Here is a 16,682-nt window from a genome sequence, read left to right on the forward strand (position 1 = left end):
ACTGAATTGAAGTAATGTTCCTCTGATTGCTGTATATCGGAAGGCACATTATATCCGTTTGGCAAAAACTCAGTTCTGGAGTCACTGTCATGGCTTGAGCTTGGTGCCCTACAGGGATGTGAATGGATGTTTCCAACCTCTGGCTTCATGCACTATAATTGTGGGCAAAAAGGAGCACATACTTGCACAGACACCACCTATCTGAAGGCCAGTGAGGTGGAAAGCCCAAACTATCCTGTTGGATGATGATGAACATATGGCTCAGTGGCCCCCAGCACCCTAGCCAACAGCCACCAACTCCTAGAAGCAAGGCCACCTAGCCATCAGCTGACTGTAGACTCAGGAATGAGCTCAGCCAAGACCAGCAGAAAGACAAACTGCTGATCCAAAAAACTAGTGAACTAAATAAATAGTTGTTTTAAGCTACTACATTTTGGGGTGGTATGTTACATAGCAAAAGCTAACTGATACCCCTTGTTCAGCAGGGAAAGAGAAGATTCAGAAGCCCCACATATTCATTGAGATCACTGAAGAAAGAAGATCATGCTCTTTTTCTTCTGGCTCTGTGCTGTCTCTCTCAGGAATCTGAACTTTTGCCTATGTCTGGGATTCAAAGGATCATCTTAATTTACTTACGTGGTTTTGAAAAACAAACCATGGATATTGTTCTCACCAAGCTTTACACAGCAAGGCCACATCATTCAGTAGCTCAACTGGGCAGATATCAGAAGACTCTCCCAACACACTCTTCCATAGCAATGAGCATATGAAGACTTTCTGGAGGAAGACCCCATAGGAGCAGGGAAGCTTGTCACTGATAAGTATCTAACAAGCGTCAGCCAGGGCCTTGGGGTTCACCTGGCTCTCTGATTTCCCAACTCCTCCGACCCCTTCCCTGGAGATTAGGATTTGGTGCCTCTAGGATGCAGCCTGAGGGAAATTTCCTTTTGGGGAAAAATGATTTTTTCCTTGTTCGTGTGCTGTCCACCATGAAGAGAGACTGGAGGGCAAGCTACATCAACAACTGTAGCAGATGCTGTCAGGGGTCTGCCCCGTATTGCCTAGATACCTTTACCAGTTCCATGCACAGGGGTTCCCAGTAGGCATCTCTGCATCTTTGTTGGAAGGTGGCGCCCAGGCTCCTGGAACCCTTTGCCAGCACACAGCATAAACCACAAGTGCCTGGGAGTCTACATCCCCTGAAGCAGCCAACGACTGACAGGCGCAGTGGTATAAATACCGCTGCTCTCACCTCTGATCAGAAAAACTGGTGACCTACACTGTCTCCAGAGATTTCCTATAGGACTGAGCCAAGGTCACCCCCACCTCACTGCCACTGTGGACTTTGCTCAGTATTGCCACACCGCTTGGTCTACCTCCTTTCTCTTCCCACTGCCCCACTGCCCTATTGGCTTTTCTTTGGAAGACTTCCTCATCTCAAGGTCTGCCTCTGGAGAATGCAACCTAAGATGGCGACCACCATACGCACCCTCCAGAAACTTGACAAAGGCTCCGGCACTGACCTTCATCCTTAATACAAAGGGCACTGTACGTGCCACCAGGAACTGGGTTGCTTTCAATTCTCACATCAATGGCTCTCGTGATTTGCTGTTCATCGCTCCCTTTGCTACACACGGTTGTCCTGAAACAGACAAAGAAGACACTGTATTAGGAGTACTAACTAAGAATAGGAAAGAACAATTCTTTTCTGCCATTGGTTCCCAATCAGCAGAGATTTTTCTGAGTTAGGATCTTTGGCTGAAAGCATCAGTAGGGAAGTACTCTTCCCAGACAAAGGCCTGCAATCAGGAAGACACAGGTGATGCCTCTGTTGAGGCCCACATGTATCAGTTCAAGTTTCAATGCCGGTACGTTGTTGATCTTTTCTAGTGTATGTGTGTTTTATTTCACAAAATGCTGCTCTTCTTATTAGTTCCTTTCTTTTTGAGGGGGTTTGTTTCTGTTCTTTTTCAGATTTCTTAAAATGGATCATTACTTAATTCATAAACCTTTAGCCTTTTCTCTGTTTTAATACAAGCATCTAAATGTTTTACATTTCCCTCTAGCTATAGCTTTAGTAGCATCTTATAAGTTTGAGTATGTTATAGTTTTAGTATCATTCAGTTCTACATACGTGCTACTTATTAACAAACCATAATTTATTCTTCTCCCATGATTTATTTAGGAGTATCTTTGGCAAACAGCAAATAGTAGAATTTTAAAAAATCTCTGTTTTCTAAATGGAGCATCTCATCTATTTTAATCATCTAATTTAATCACAGATCTCTTTGAATTGAAATCTGCCATCTTTCTATTAGTTCTGCACATTCTTTCTTTCTCTCTTTTCTTTCCCCAATTCTGATTGTTTGAATCTTTTTTTGGCATTCTCTTTTTCATATTGGTCTGGAAGTTATATATCCTTTTACTATCCTTTTAGTGGTTATGACTTATTAATATTTAATATTACTTTTACTCTCTTCTCCAATGATACAACTTAAAAATACTTAAAATACTATGTATTAGCATACCTAAAACATTACCTGATCTATGTGCCATTTTTTAGTGTTTAGTATTATTTACTGCTTTATATAATTACATAATTTCAATTTACCCCATATTTACTCTTGACATTCATTTCTTTTTTGCATCTCCAGCCTTCCACCTGTAATTACTTTTCTCCTGCCTGAAGATTAGCCTTTAGTGTTTCTTTTAGTGCAAGTCCAATATAATGGATTTTCTCACCTTTTGTCTGTCTGAAAATGTCTTTATTTTACTTTTATTCTGGGAAGATATTTTCTCTGGGTATAAAATTCTAGGTTGGCAATAATTTTCTTGCAGCTCTTTGAAAGTACCACTCAGTTGTTTTTGGGCTTTCATTGTCCATTTATTGTTGCTCCTTGGAAGGTACTTGTTATTACTTTTAATATTTTTCCTTTATATTTGATTCTTACCAGTTTCACTATGATGTGCTAAGTTTGAATTTATTTGTCCTACTCAGGTTTTGTAGGGCTTCTTAAATCTGTGCCTGGGTGTTTTTCTTCAGTTGTAGATAAGTCTCATATTGCTTTTGCTCCTTCTTTCAGAATTCCAATTACATACATCTCTTCCTTTGACCCTTTCTTCTGTATTTTTCATCCTTCTTTTACTTCTGTTCTTTATTCTGGATACTTCCTCTAAAATATCTTCTAGTTCACTAATTTTTTCTTTGGCTCTTTTAAAATCAGCTGTTAGATCCATCCATTATGCTCTTAATTTCAGTTATTGTATGTTTCACTTCTAGAGTTTCCATTTGGTTATTTTCATAGTTTCAGTCTTTTGCCAAAATTCTCCTTCTTGTCTTCTGTATCTTTGAACATTTGAGAAAGTTATTTAAAGTCTGCATCTACCAATGCAAATATTTAGAGTTTCTATTCGCTGTCTTTATTCTGGTTGCCTTATCTCCTATGTGACTGGTTATTTTATATTGCGGGACAAAGCCTATATTTTCTAAAAATTGTTTGTGGAAATAAATTGCCTAGGATAAGGCTATCCCCTTCTAGAGAGGATTTTTAAAATCAGTTCTGCTAGTTATTGGGAACACTGGAACTCCAGTATCATCTCAACCCACATTCGTGGCTCCAGAGGATTTTGAGCTATGCTGTGGCTACTATGAGGGCCTGTAAGCTTCTTCCAATTTACTCTTACTCCTGGGGTACAGCCCTGTAAAGTCCCAGCCCAAAGCAAAAGACTCTGCAGGCCCTGACTACACAAAACCTGAATTCAAATCTCTGTCCTAGTCCTATAAGGCCATCTAAATTGCTACTGTTTTTCAGCCATCCTTTATGGAATCTGCAAAAGCTTCTAGGAGGCAAGTGGTTCCCAATTCTGTATTCACCACTCTAGGCCTCCATCCTCCTCTGGATTTATGTGTACACTCAACATAAATTCATGGACATACAGATCAGATCTACTATATATTTACTATGCCATCAATTGCAAGATGCACCGTGCATTTAATAATTGGTTTTCAGTGTGGAGGGGGGATGGCTGTATAGGAAAGACCCACAGTGAAATGTATATACTAATGATCAGATGCTTCTTGGTTCCAGAAACATTAAAATAGTTTTATTTTTAGAATTAATATGTTGTGTAGTAAATATATCAAGTAAGTATGTTTGCTACAAAGAAATATCATCTAAGCAATGTAGAGATCTACTAATATGTCCTAACATTTTAGAGCAAACCTAGAGAGGATGGATCTTTCTAAAGACCCAGTCCTGATTTGCAATGCCTGGGAGACGGAAGTCTGGCTCCAAGCTGGCTCTTCAGAATTCCCGAACATCCTGGTTATCTGATGCAATGATAATAACAGAGTTATGAAAAATATCCACATTTGACTACACTGTGGAAACATGCATGTATAGGACCTGTTTTGTCTGTTCAGGAACCTGGACGTAAAATGTCAGGCAGAGAGGGCCATGGGTCCAGAGTCACTGGGAGGCTCTGGATGTAGCCTAGCTGTCCTCTTTATTCAACTGCTGCTTCACACATGACACAACCAGAGACGTAAGTCAGTCTGGTTGTGTGTGTTTTCTATGGCCATCTACCAGCCCATCTTCAAGGTTATTATCAGCCAAAGTAGTTGCTGGAACCCACTTTGCTCTTTCACATTCCTGTGGCATGAAGGAGACAGTGGAAGGGCTCCTGCCTTTTCTGAGTATGACTAAAGAAGCAGTTAGCAGAACGAATGGGCAGTTTTCTCCTAGCTAGCCACAAGAATTATTTCTCCACAAGGATTCCTTGGGTCAGGAACTCAGAGAGGGCACGATGCAAATGGCTTGTCTCTGCTCTCTAATCTCTAGTCTAGGGCCTGAGCTGGGAAGACTCATAGCCTGGCAAGAACTCAACAGCTGGGGGTGAGACTCACGCCGAGGCACCTTCACTTACATTTCTGGCAATTAATGCTGGCTATGGGCTGGGACAGCAGTGGGGGCTGTCGGTGGAGTCACCTTTGTGGGGCATCTCCCTGTGGCCTGGGCTTCCTCATAGCATGGCCTGCTCAGGATAGGCAGACGTCTTACTTGACATCTCAAAAGTGACTGTCCCAGAAATCTGGGCATGGATTTTTCTGACCTAACCTCAGAAGTCACATGGTATCAATCCTGCTGTATTCTATCGGTCAAGGCAATACTATACCGTCCCTGATTCAAAGGGAGAGGACACAGACCCCACTTATCAATGGGAGTAATGTGAAAGAATTTGTGGCGATACCATCCTCCTATTCATATGTATGTAGATGAATATCCACAGAGAAAAAGAAATAAAGAATATATACCAGTTAAGAGTCACTACAATCGAGGTGGGGAAAAAGAAAAAAGAGAAAAAACTTGATACTTTTACATGTATCTGTATTATTTGAAATTCTTTACAAGCATGTATTATTTTTGTAACTTAAAAAGGAAATTCAAAATAACAAAGGGGGGAAAAACTGTGACAGAATGCCACAAAAATGTTTTTATTTGAGAACTCAAAACAAGAATGTGCTGGAAGCTACTGCCCATTGCATGTTGCCTATCCTGGCACCTCAATAAAACAATTACTGAGCTCCCATACAAGCCCTGGTAGGCAGCGGGGGTGAATGGGAAGGAGAGCTTTCCCCAGCACACCTGACTTACCCCAGGGTGCCATCCGCCAACCAGCCGGTGGTGCACACCGCAAAGGCACAATCCTGGACCACCCTCCGCAGCTCTTCCGCAGACACCAGGTGAGCGCCCCTGCTCTTGCAGGAAAGCCGAGCCACCTCCAGTTCTAGGCCCTGAGAGCCATTCTGAGACTCCAGCACAAAAAGCTTCCCTGTGTGGGGACAAGCACGAACACAGGCTTACTCCAGGATCCACGGGAATTTAACCTGAGCAAACTCACTCTCTGGCAGACACCTGTCAGAACTGGAGTTTCCTGCTTGCCTGAAGACCTGAGGGCAGCAACTACCCCATTGCACTCATCCCCGGGACTAGGTGATGACAATTACTTTGGTGCTTTCATCTGTTTTTTGCTCCTGTCTTCTTTAAAAAAAAAAAAAAAAATTAACCATCTGCTCTGGTATGTTTATCTGGATAAACCCTTCAAATCTTCCTTTCTACAGGCTATTTTACAAACACCACGGGGTGAGGCTCAGTGTTCTCCGTCCCCCTGAGTTGGGTCAGTTGGTGTCCGGGGCACTGATTTAGGTCTCAGCTCTGCCTTCTGCCCCAGCCCTAGGGGTGACCCCATACACAGTTCTCCCCATTCCCTTCTCTCTGTCCTATTGTCTCAGGACACTATCAGGCCCTTCCCGCAATGAGTTCACTTGTGCTTGCTGCCATTTCTCCCAGACTGGACGAGGTAGCAGAAACCATATCTGGTGCACCTTGGCTCGCTGCAGCACATGGGCATGTAGAGGGCCTCAAAAAACGTGTGGCAGATGAGCGGAATGGAAACATGAATTCAGGCAGAGGTGGAAGCTGAGGCTGAAAGCAAAAGAGAGCTTTAGGCAAGAAACCCATGGAGGAGGAGGGGAGCACTGCAGTCCCTAGGAGCTTCCTGTAGAGATGAAGCAATGCCTTAGATAACCTGACCAAGTTTAAGGTAAAGGCAAGGGAGAAAAACACCCAGTTAGAATGAGACACTTCACTTCTGTCTATTAGCAAAATTATCATAATATACTGATTTTATTAGAATGAGACACTTTAACTGTTATCAACTGCAAAATAACTATAATAAATATAACTATCCCTCAGCTTTGGAACCAAAGTTATGAGAAAAATGCAAAAATGTTTCACAATAAATGTATGTATAGGTGACTAGTCCTCCCTTAGACTTGGTACCAGTGTGCAATACACAATCTGAACAGCTATACTTTATGGTTTGGTCTGGAGAAGCATGTGCCCCAGGACACTTTTGTATTAATGGCATTTGCCTATCTGGAAAAAAATATTATGAAATTTAACTAAAGTGTTGATGGCCAAGCCCCCGAGCAAGGGGGATAAAAGTGAAAGCCCAGGGCTCACAAGGTAGGGAATGTGATAGACCTCTCCGTCCCCCTCCACCACCATCTCATGCACATATTAATACACAAAGCTTGGACACTAAAGGGTTAAACTCTCAGGATAAGAATGAACAAGGATAAACAATATTCCGTCCCCTCATTCTCAAGGGACTGTTGGAAGAGTTGTCTTGGTGCTAGGAACCCAAGTGCTAATCCTCATTGGGAATTGCAAAAACTGGCCTCTGAGATACTTTAAGCCATGAATTTAGCTTAAAATGGCTTGAGATCGACATTTATCCAGACACCTGGTAAGAACAAACATAAATCTTGTCTGGAGAAAAAAATATTTTCATCTTATGCTTCAGGAAATCCCATGCAAATATTTTTTCAAAGGCAATGACAAGGACAGTAAAATACAACTAAGTGTATAGGAAACAAGGCACCACTAGTGAGAAGCAACATATAAAACATTCAGCAGACACTGACTTACAGAGAAATCTGATACTGGTGTTAATAGGCATAGATTATAAAACAGTGATGATTACTACATATAAAGGAATAAAAGGCACATCTGAAAATACCTGCAAAGAATAGAAAACTATAAAAAGTGGCTTAGCTGATAAGAAAAAGAACCAAACAGGATTTCTAGAAATTAGATACAATGATAAATTAAAAATGCAATGGATATTTTTGGCTGCATATCAGACACAATTGAACAAAGAACTTATTCTTGAAACAGAAATCAGAAGAAAGCATCCAAAATGTAGTAAAGAGACAAAAAATTTGGAAAATAATAAGATAATAAAGAGACATGGAGGAAAGAATAAGATTCCAGAAATAAACCTTCACATTTACAGCCAACTGATTTTCAACAAGGGTGTCAAGACTATCCAATGGGAAAGAAGAGTCTTTTCAAGAAATGATGATGGGACAATTGTACGGGCACCTGTAAAAGAGTGAAGTTGGACTCCTGCCTCACCCCCTACATGATAATTAACTCAAAGTGAATCAAAGACCTAGAAGAAAACATAGGAAATCTTTGTCATCTTGGATTATGCAGTGGTTTCTGAGATATAACAACAAAAGCCCAAACAAAGAGAAAATACATAAATTGAACTTCATCAAAATTAAAAACTTTTTGCTTCAGAGAACAAAATCAATAAAGCGAAAAGACAACCCACAGAATGAAAGAAAATTTCTGCAAATACACATCTAATAAGAAACTTGTATATAGAATGGGTAAGGAACTCCAAAAACTCAACAACAATTAAAGAAACCAAATAACTTGACTGAAAATGGGCAAAGGACTTGAAAAGATGTTTCTCTGAGGAAGTTTTACAAATGGCCAATAGAACATGAAAAGATGCTCAACAGCATTAACCATTAAGGAAATGCAAAGCAAAACTACAATTAAATACCACTTCATACCCATTAGGATGGCTATTAATAAAAAAAGAAACAACAGAAAATAACAAGTGTTGGCAGAAATGTAGAGAAAAATTGGAACCCTTATGCATTGCCGGTGGGATTATAAAATAGTGCAGCTGCTGTGGAAAATAATATAGTGATTCTCAAAAAACTAAACATGGAATTACCATGTGATCCAGCAATTCCCAAAGAAGTAAAAGCAGGGACTTGAATGATATTTGTACAAATTCATATCAGTATTATTCACAACACCCATGGGTGGAAGCAACAAAAGCATCCAACAACAGATGAATGGATAAACAAAATATGGTGTATTATATATATATAAATATTAATCAGCCTTAAAAAGAAGAAAATTAATCAGCCTTAAAAAGAAGAAAAATTTGACACATGCTACAACATGGATAAATCTTGAAGACATTATATTAAGTGAAATAAGTCAGTCAAATTACAGAGACAGAAAATAGAATGGGGGTTACCAAGGGCTGGGGTGGGGAGGAAAGAGAACTAATGCTTAATGGGGCAGAGTTTCAGCTGGCAAAGATGAAAAAGTTCTGGAGATGAACAGTGGTTGGTGATGGTTGCCCAACAATGTGAATATACTTAATGCCACAGAATTGTATACTTAAAAAGGGCTAAAATGGTATTTAACAAATGGGTAAAGGGTCTGAATAGACATCTTTTTTTTAAGATTTTATTTATTTATTTGAGAGAGAGAGAGCGAGAGAGAGAGAGCACGAGCAGCAGGGAGCAAAGGGAGAGGGAGACCAGACTCCCCGCCAAGCAGGGAGCCCTACATGTGGCTCGATCCCAGAACCTGGGGATCATGACCTCAGCCGAAGGCAGATGCCCAACCGACTGAGCCACCCAGGCACCCCCTGAATAGACATCTTTAAAGAAATAGTCAATCAGCACATGAAAAGATGCTCAACATGGTTAGCCAACAGAAAAATGCAAATCAAAACTACGAGATATTACTTCATATCCACTAGGATGGCTATCATCAAAAAGACATATTTTGACATAAGTGATGATGAGGATGTGGAAAAAGTAGAACCTTCAAACACTGCTGGTGGAAATGTAAAAGAATGTAGCTGCTTTGGAAAATAGTCTAGCAGTTTCTCAGTTAATAGCAGTTTCTCATAGAGTTACCATATGACCCAGGGATCACACTCTTAGGTGAATACCCAAGAGAACTAAAAACACATGTTTACATAAAAACTTCTATATGAATGTTCATAGCAGCATTATGTGTGGTAAATAATAAATTAAGTTCATAATTGTAAAATTGTGTTTATAATAGCCAAAAAGTAGAATCCACCCAATGACCATCAACTGATGAATGGATCAACAAAGTACGGTATGAATATCCATACAATAGAATGTTATTTGGCAGTAAAATGAAGTGCTGATACATGCTGCAAATGGATAAAAACATTATGCTAAGTGAAAGAAGCCAGTCACAAAAACCCACATATTTTATGATTCCATTTACATGAAATGTCCAAAACAGGCAAATTCATAGAGACAGAAAGTAGTTGCTGAGGACCTGGGAGGTTGAGGAGAAACAAGAAGTAAATGCTAATGGGTATAGGGTTTATTTTGGGGTGAAAAAATGTTCTAAAATTGTGTGTAGTGATTCATAACTCTGTGAGTATACTAAAGACCAGTGAATCACACACTTTAAATGGGTGAATTGTACGGCATATGAATCATATTTCAATAAAGCTGTCATTGAAAAAGGCATCACTAGAGAAGAACAGGTTCTGTTATGATGATAGTTATTTCATGAGTAATATAAAATAATTTTAAACACTTAAATAAATAACAACTCTAGACTGGAAGAAGGCAATATTAACAAACTACAGGGAGATTTGGAAAAATCCACAGTGCTTATAATTTTTTTTAAAGATTTTATATATTTATTTGACAGAGAGAGAGACAGCGAGAGAGGGAACACAAGCAGGGTGAGTGGGAGAGGGAGAAGGAGGCTTCCCGCGGAGCAGGGAGCCCGATGCAGGGCTCGGTCCCAGGACCCTGGGATCATGTCCTGAGCCGAAGGCAGACGCTTAATGACTGAGCCACCCAGGCGCCCCTCACAGTGTTTATAATTTTAAGCACAATCCTCCTCAGTAATTGATAAAACAGGAAAAAATTGGAACGAATATAGAAGATTTAAGCAACAAAATTAACACGCTTGATGTAAGGACCAATGCACAATACTGCATACTACAAAATACACATTCATTTTAGACACACACAGGACATTTGTAAAATTGATCAAATACTGAGCTACAAGACAAATTGAAAAACTTTTCAACACTCAAATCATACAAAGCATATTTTTAAACCACAATACAAACAACCTAAAATCATTTGTTTTATTTATCAAACACTTATACAGTGTTTACTATGGTCCAGGTGTTATTCAAATTGCTTTACAAATATTCATTAAATTAATTCTTATAACAACTCTATGTTGTAGGTGTTATTATGATCATCCCTATTTTTTTAAAAGATTTTATTTATTTATCTGATAGAGAGCACGCGAGCGCACAAGCAGAGGGAGCAGCAGAGGGAGAGGGAGAAGTAGGCTCTCCGCTGAGCAGGGAGCCCTATGCCGGGCTCAATCCCAGGATCCTGGGATCGTGACCTGAGCTGAAGGCAGACACTTAACTGACTGAGCTACCCAGGCATCCCTATTATCCCTATCTTATAGTTAAGATTTAGTATTAATGATTTGTCCAAGATCACACAGCTGAGATACAAAACCAGACTCTGTATCAGTGATCCTAACCACTGAATTATACTGCCTCTCAATAGCAAAGTAATAACTAGGAAAATCCCCTTGTGCAAGGAAATTACAAAATATACTTTTAAATAAACCATGGTTCAAAGAAGAAACCACAATTGAAATAAAACATTTTTATGTAAGTGACAAAAACTGGTAGAGAAACTAAAGTAGTATTTAAGGGACATTTATAGCCTCAAATGCTCATATTACAAAAGTAGAATTGTTGGGGCGCCTGGGTGGATCAGTCGTTAAGTGTCTGCCTTCGGCTCAGGTCATGATCCCAGGGTCCTGGGACCGAGCCCCGCATCAGGCTCCCTGCTCTGCGGGACGCCTGCTTCTCCCTCTCCCACTCCTCCTGCTTGTGTTCCCTCTCTCGCTGTGTCTCTCTCTGTCAAATAAATAAATAAAATCTTTAAAAAAAAAACAAAAGTAGAATGGTTGATAATCAATGATCTAATTTTCTATCTTAAAAACACAGAAGAACATAAAATTAAAGTGAAGTAGAAGGAAATAACAAAGACAGAACAGAAATCAATGAAATGAAAAGCAGACATACAATAGAGGAAATAAAGCCAAAAGTTGCTTCTTTCTAAAGAATGACAAAATTGATAAATCCCTAGCAAAACTGATCAAGACAAAAAGAGAGAAAATACAAATTAGCAATATCAAGAATGAAAGGGGACATCACTACAGATCCCATGGACAGTGAAAAAATCACGAGATTATTATGTTATATATGCCAGTACATCTGGATGACAATTTAGATGAAATGGACAAATTTCATAAAAAAACAGATTTAACAAAACTGACCCAAAATGAATAAGAAAATCTGAATATCTCTTTATCTACTTAAAGAAATTAAATTCATCATTTAGGGGCCCCTGGGTGGCTCAGTTGGTTGGGCGTCTGCCTTCAGCTCAGGTCATTATCCCAGAGTCCTGGAATCAAGCCCCGAGTCAAGCTCCCTGCTCTGTGGGGAGCCTGCTTCTCCTTCTCCCTCTACCTCTCCACCCCTGCTTGTGCTCTCCCTCCCTCTCTCTCTCTCTCTCCCATTCTTCTCTCTCTCAAATAAATAAATAAAATCTTTAAAAAATAATAAATTCTTCATTTAAATTCTTCTCATGAGAAAAACTTCAAACACATATGACCTCACTACCAAACACTAAATAAAGCAAAACAACAGCTCACCTTGCAGCAACCTTTTCAGAGAAGAGAAGAGGGAACAACTTCCCAACTTATTTTAGAAATGCCTGTAATCCTAGGGGCACCTGGGTGGCTCTGTCGGTTAAGTATCTGACTCTTGGTTTTGACTCAGGTCATGATCTCAGGGTCGTGAGATCAAGCCCCATGTTGGACTCTGCTCTCAGCGTGGAGTCTGCTTGAGACTCTCTCTCTCTCTCTCTCCCTGTACCCCTCTCCCATGCTCTCTCTCTCTAAAATAAATAAATAAATCTTAAAAGAAAATCATCACAATCCTGATGTCAATACCTGACGAGAATATTTTAAGAAATGAAAATTATAGGCCAATATATTTCATGTACACAGAGTCAATAACCCTAAATCTGTTTCCTTCACTCCAGGCTCATTTGTAGGTCATCTCTTCTCACTGTGAAACCTTTCCCTGGGATTCTATCCACACACATGGTTTTAAAGACTATACTTAAAACAGATGACTCACATTTTTCGCTTCAGTCCAGACCCTTTCCATTCACCCCATCCACCTCTATACTTCCACCCTCTCTCACCTGCACAAATAAAATGGCCTCTCCATATCTAGTCTTGCCTTGGTCCCATCCATTCTCGCTACATCACAATCAGGGTAATCTTTTCAAAATGCAAATCTTATCAGTCACTCTACTACTGGAAATCATCCAGTGGCTTCTTTCCCTTTTTTGGATTAAAACAAAACTTCTTTCCATGAGGACCCACCTCACTGTACCCACTCCAATTTCCTTAGCATTTTTTCAAACCACTTCCACTTTGGACTCTTGGCTCCAGTCATTCTGTCTCTTATCACATAGCCCATTTTCCTGGCTCACAGTTTTTTTTTGGTATATGCTATTCTCTACCCAGACACTCATTCTTCCCCCTCAGACCCTCCTACACCAAATCCAAACTTCCTAGTATATGCTTTCATAGTACCTCTATCCTTTAATTTCATCATCTATCAAAATTACAACTTCATGTTCCATTCATGTAATGATTTATCTACTGACTCTCTAACCCATTGGATTTTAAGCTACCTGATAGCAAGGACCTATTTCTCCTCACCATTCTATCCCCAACAGCAAGGCCTGTACCTAGCCTACAGTAGATGCTCAATAAATTATCTGTTGAATTAACAAATCTTTTCCTGTAATGCAGTTAATTTGCCTTCAGTTAATGTGAAAATTTTTCAATTTCAAAAGTATTTTAAAAGTACAGTAGAAAAAAGGGAAAAAATACAGATATCTTTTATATATAAGATGCGTATCTTATTAGTCAAATGTAAACTAAATGTTCTTTATTTTATCTCATTGACTTATTTTTAATAGGTCCATAGAGTTAAGAACTCCAAGTCTCTCTTCAAATGTCTATAACACATCACAGTTTAGCTGAACTTTTCTTCTTCTTCCTTCCATCACTGTAGAACACAAATAACTAAATGTGGAAAGTGGTAGTAGTTAAACATATATTTGGTAAAGAAAAGAATCCTTTCATAATATAGGTTCTAATTCTTCAATGGTTCTATTATAAAAGTTGGAACTCAGCAAATGGAGTTTCTTGAAAGCAAGTGTACCCATAATTGGGGAAGGGGGAGAAGGAAAGAAAGGAGAAGGGAGAAACGGAAGCATTTCTGGCAAGGGGCAACAAGAAAACAAGCTCTCATGCTGCGGTTACTCTCTCCTTCTCCAGTGATATTTCTGCTCCATTTTTCTATGACCCACCTCAAGCCAGATAGGCACAAAATATTGATCCATATCCACTTGGCATTCCATTTAAGCAGTAACAATAGGGTGAAACTCTAAAACCTCCGGGATTGCAGAGATATTTCTTTAAAAGGAATTAAGTTGGTACAATAGTATACATTGTTCCAAAAGTTAATACTAGCTCCAATTTATTCTACTTGCATTCTTTAAAATCAGCTAATTTTCATGACTCAATGTCAGGCAAAAAAAATGCTACAGTAAAAAAATGAACAGGGGATTGACTGCTAATAGGTATGGGATTTCATTTCAGGGGATAGACATTTTCAGGAGTTAGATCGTGGTGATGGCTGAACAACATAGTGAATATGCTAAAAATCATTGAAATTAAATTTTTAAATGGTAAATTTTATGTGAATTACATCTCAATTTTTAAAACATGAACGGTTATCATGAGGAGCCTTCAAAGTTAAAACTGTTTTCTCCTCTAACACTCTGAGGATATGAAGAAATAAGGCATTCATCCTTAATTAGGAGCAAAGAGTTTTTCAAGCTGGCACTTAGGACAAAAAGTACCAAAAATTCTAAGATAATATCTGGAAGTTTTTTCTTACTTTACTCCTTTCCTTAACCACCATGCTTCCTTTTGTCGGGTCTTCTCATTTCACCCGATATTGCTTACTAAAAATCAATGACATTTAAAAATACACAAAGCATCCCAAATCAGGCGAGGGTTTTTCTCCTTCAACAATTTAATTTGTCCCAAGCTTGGATTTTCTAGAAACTGCTCATGGATGTGAGAACTGCTGGCTTGTTTTCTTTCAGATCCTCCTTCACCAAGTCAACGGGGTTTTGTTCCAAAATCAAAATACAGCTGAATTAGCTTTTGGAAACTTAGCCGATATAAGGCTCTGATCCTGCCAATTTAAGGGAAGTACTGAAAGCTGAATTGAGGTTCAAGAAACAAGAAACAAACAAACAAAGCAGATCGATTCTTATAACCTGCAATAATCTCTTCCTTATCTACTTCTCCAGCTTTGTGTCAAACGACATCCTCACCTTGCAATCTCGGCTCCAGCCAGTTTATCATTTATCTCATTTTCCCTGCCATTCACAGGGCCTTTACACATGATATTTCCTCCCCCACAAGACACTCTCCTCTCCCCTTTATCTAGTTGATTTCCACTCATCTTTCAAATATTCTTGGACCAAGCCACACTACCAAGGGCGTCTTCTCCGCCTTGCCACCAGGAGTACGTTTAATACACGTGGAAAGTTGTATCTCGGCGGAAGAGGTTCTAGGGCACCCTAGACGTGACTTCATTGTAAAGACCTCTCATGAAGATCTTCGGAAAGCTAGCGGCAGGCTCCCGGACCATCGCACAGGCTTTCTGCGGTGCTTGGAGGAAGGGTTCACGGGCCGGGGTTGGGGTGGGGGGCGCTGGGGCGAGCGGAGACCCGGTGGGTCAGGCGAGGGACACAGGGTCGCCCGGGCGCCGCTCGCGTCGTTCCCCGCCAGGCTTGCGGGAGGGAGCACCCCAGCGAGCGTCGCTTTCCCCACCCGGACCCCACGCGCCACCCCCGGCACCCCGCGCACACTCACCATCCGCCCGCACGGAGAGGCGCGGCAGACCGAGCAGGAGCAGCGCCGCCGCCCAGAGCTGGGCGCGGGGGCCGCGTCCCTCTGCAGCCATGGTCCGGGCGTCCCCGCGCGGCGGGCTTGAGCGCGGGCTCCGGCGGCGGGCGCGGCTGTGCGGCCACTGCCCCTCGTGCGCCACTCGGCTGTGCGCGCTGCGCTCTGTTCCGTGGGCTTCGCGCCCCGCGCGCCGCAGGGAGGAGCGCGCGCAGCTCGGGGAGGCCGGGCGCCCGGAGCCGCCGCGCTGGGGCCCCCGAGCTCCCGAGGGTCTCGTCCGAGGCGCCGGGGAGGCGGCTGGACCCGGCTCCGCCTTCGCGCCGGGCACCTGGAGGCCTCGGTACCAAAAGAGGCTGCGCCGGACGCCGAGCTCCCGGGGCGCCGCCGGGGCGGAGGATGAGGGCGCCGGGAGGCGGGGAGAGCCGGCTGCAGGGAACCCCCGCCTGCTTGGGGGACCCTCGGCGAAAGGGTGACGCGGTCTGAGAGGCCGGGCGCTCCGGGAGGACCATTCAAAACCGAATGCCTAATTCTGTCCTCTGCCTCTTGACTTTGCAGTTGGCGTCCTCCCACAGAGTAGGAACATGTTTATGAAAAAGAAGAATCTAACTTGCCAACCTCACTCTAAGGAGTGAAACGCACGGAACAGCGAGACTCCTCCTAAAAGCGTAGCTTGAAAGTCCCTCAGAAAGGAGCATCTTCGAGACGCTTCCTTCACGACTTTTCAAGGTACGCCCTAACATTTCTCAGCACCGACAGCGCGGGCGTGGTTGTCACCATTTTCACACCTTCCAAATCAGGGCTTCCTTGACCAGGAGAGGGCCTAAAATTCGGATTCTGTTGGTCTGGGCTGGGAATCCACATTCTACAGTGGCCATCTCTGGGGCGCCTGGGTGGCTCAGTCGTTGGGCGTCTGCCTTC

At 41.5% G+C, this 16,682-nt stretch overlaps 1 protein-coding gene across 2 annotated transcripts in view; it reads right to left on the reverse strand.

Moving 5' to 3' along the window:
- SUSD5 (sushi domain containing 5) overlaps nt 1–15,867 on the reverse strand; it is a 58,744-nt gene extending 42,877 nt beyond the window's left edge. For both annotated transcript variants that reach the window (XM_032409069.1, XM_032409068.1), the window contains exons 1-3: nt 15,735–15,867; nt 5,655–5,832; nt 1,524–1,642 (exon numbers count right to left, since the gene is read on the reverse strand). In XM_032409069.1, coding sequence (XP_032264960.1) covers nt 1,524–1,642; nt 5,655–5,832; nt 15,735–15,825 — 388 coding nt within the window. In that variant the 5' untranslated portion in view covers nt 15,826–15,867. The remainder of the gene's footprint in view (nt 1–1,523; nt 1,643–5,654; nt 5,833–15,734) is intronic.
- Nucleotides 15,868–16,682: the final 815 nt, after the last annotated feature.

Source organism: Phoca vitulina, unplaced genomic scaffold, assembly GCF_004348235.1.
Source record: "Phoca vitulina isolate PV1807 unplaced genomic scaffold, GSC_HSeal_1.0 scaffold10, whole genome shotgun sequence".
Taxonomy (NCBI): domain Eukaryota; kingdom Metazoa; phylum Chordata; class Mammalia; order Carnivora; family Phocidae; genus Phoca; species Phoca vitulina.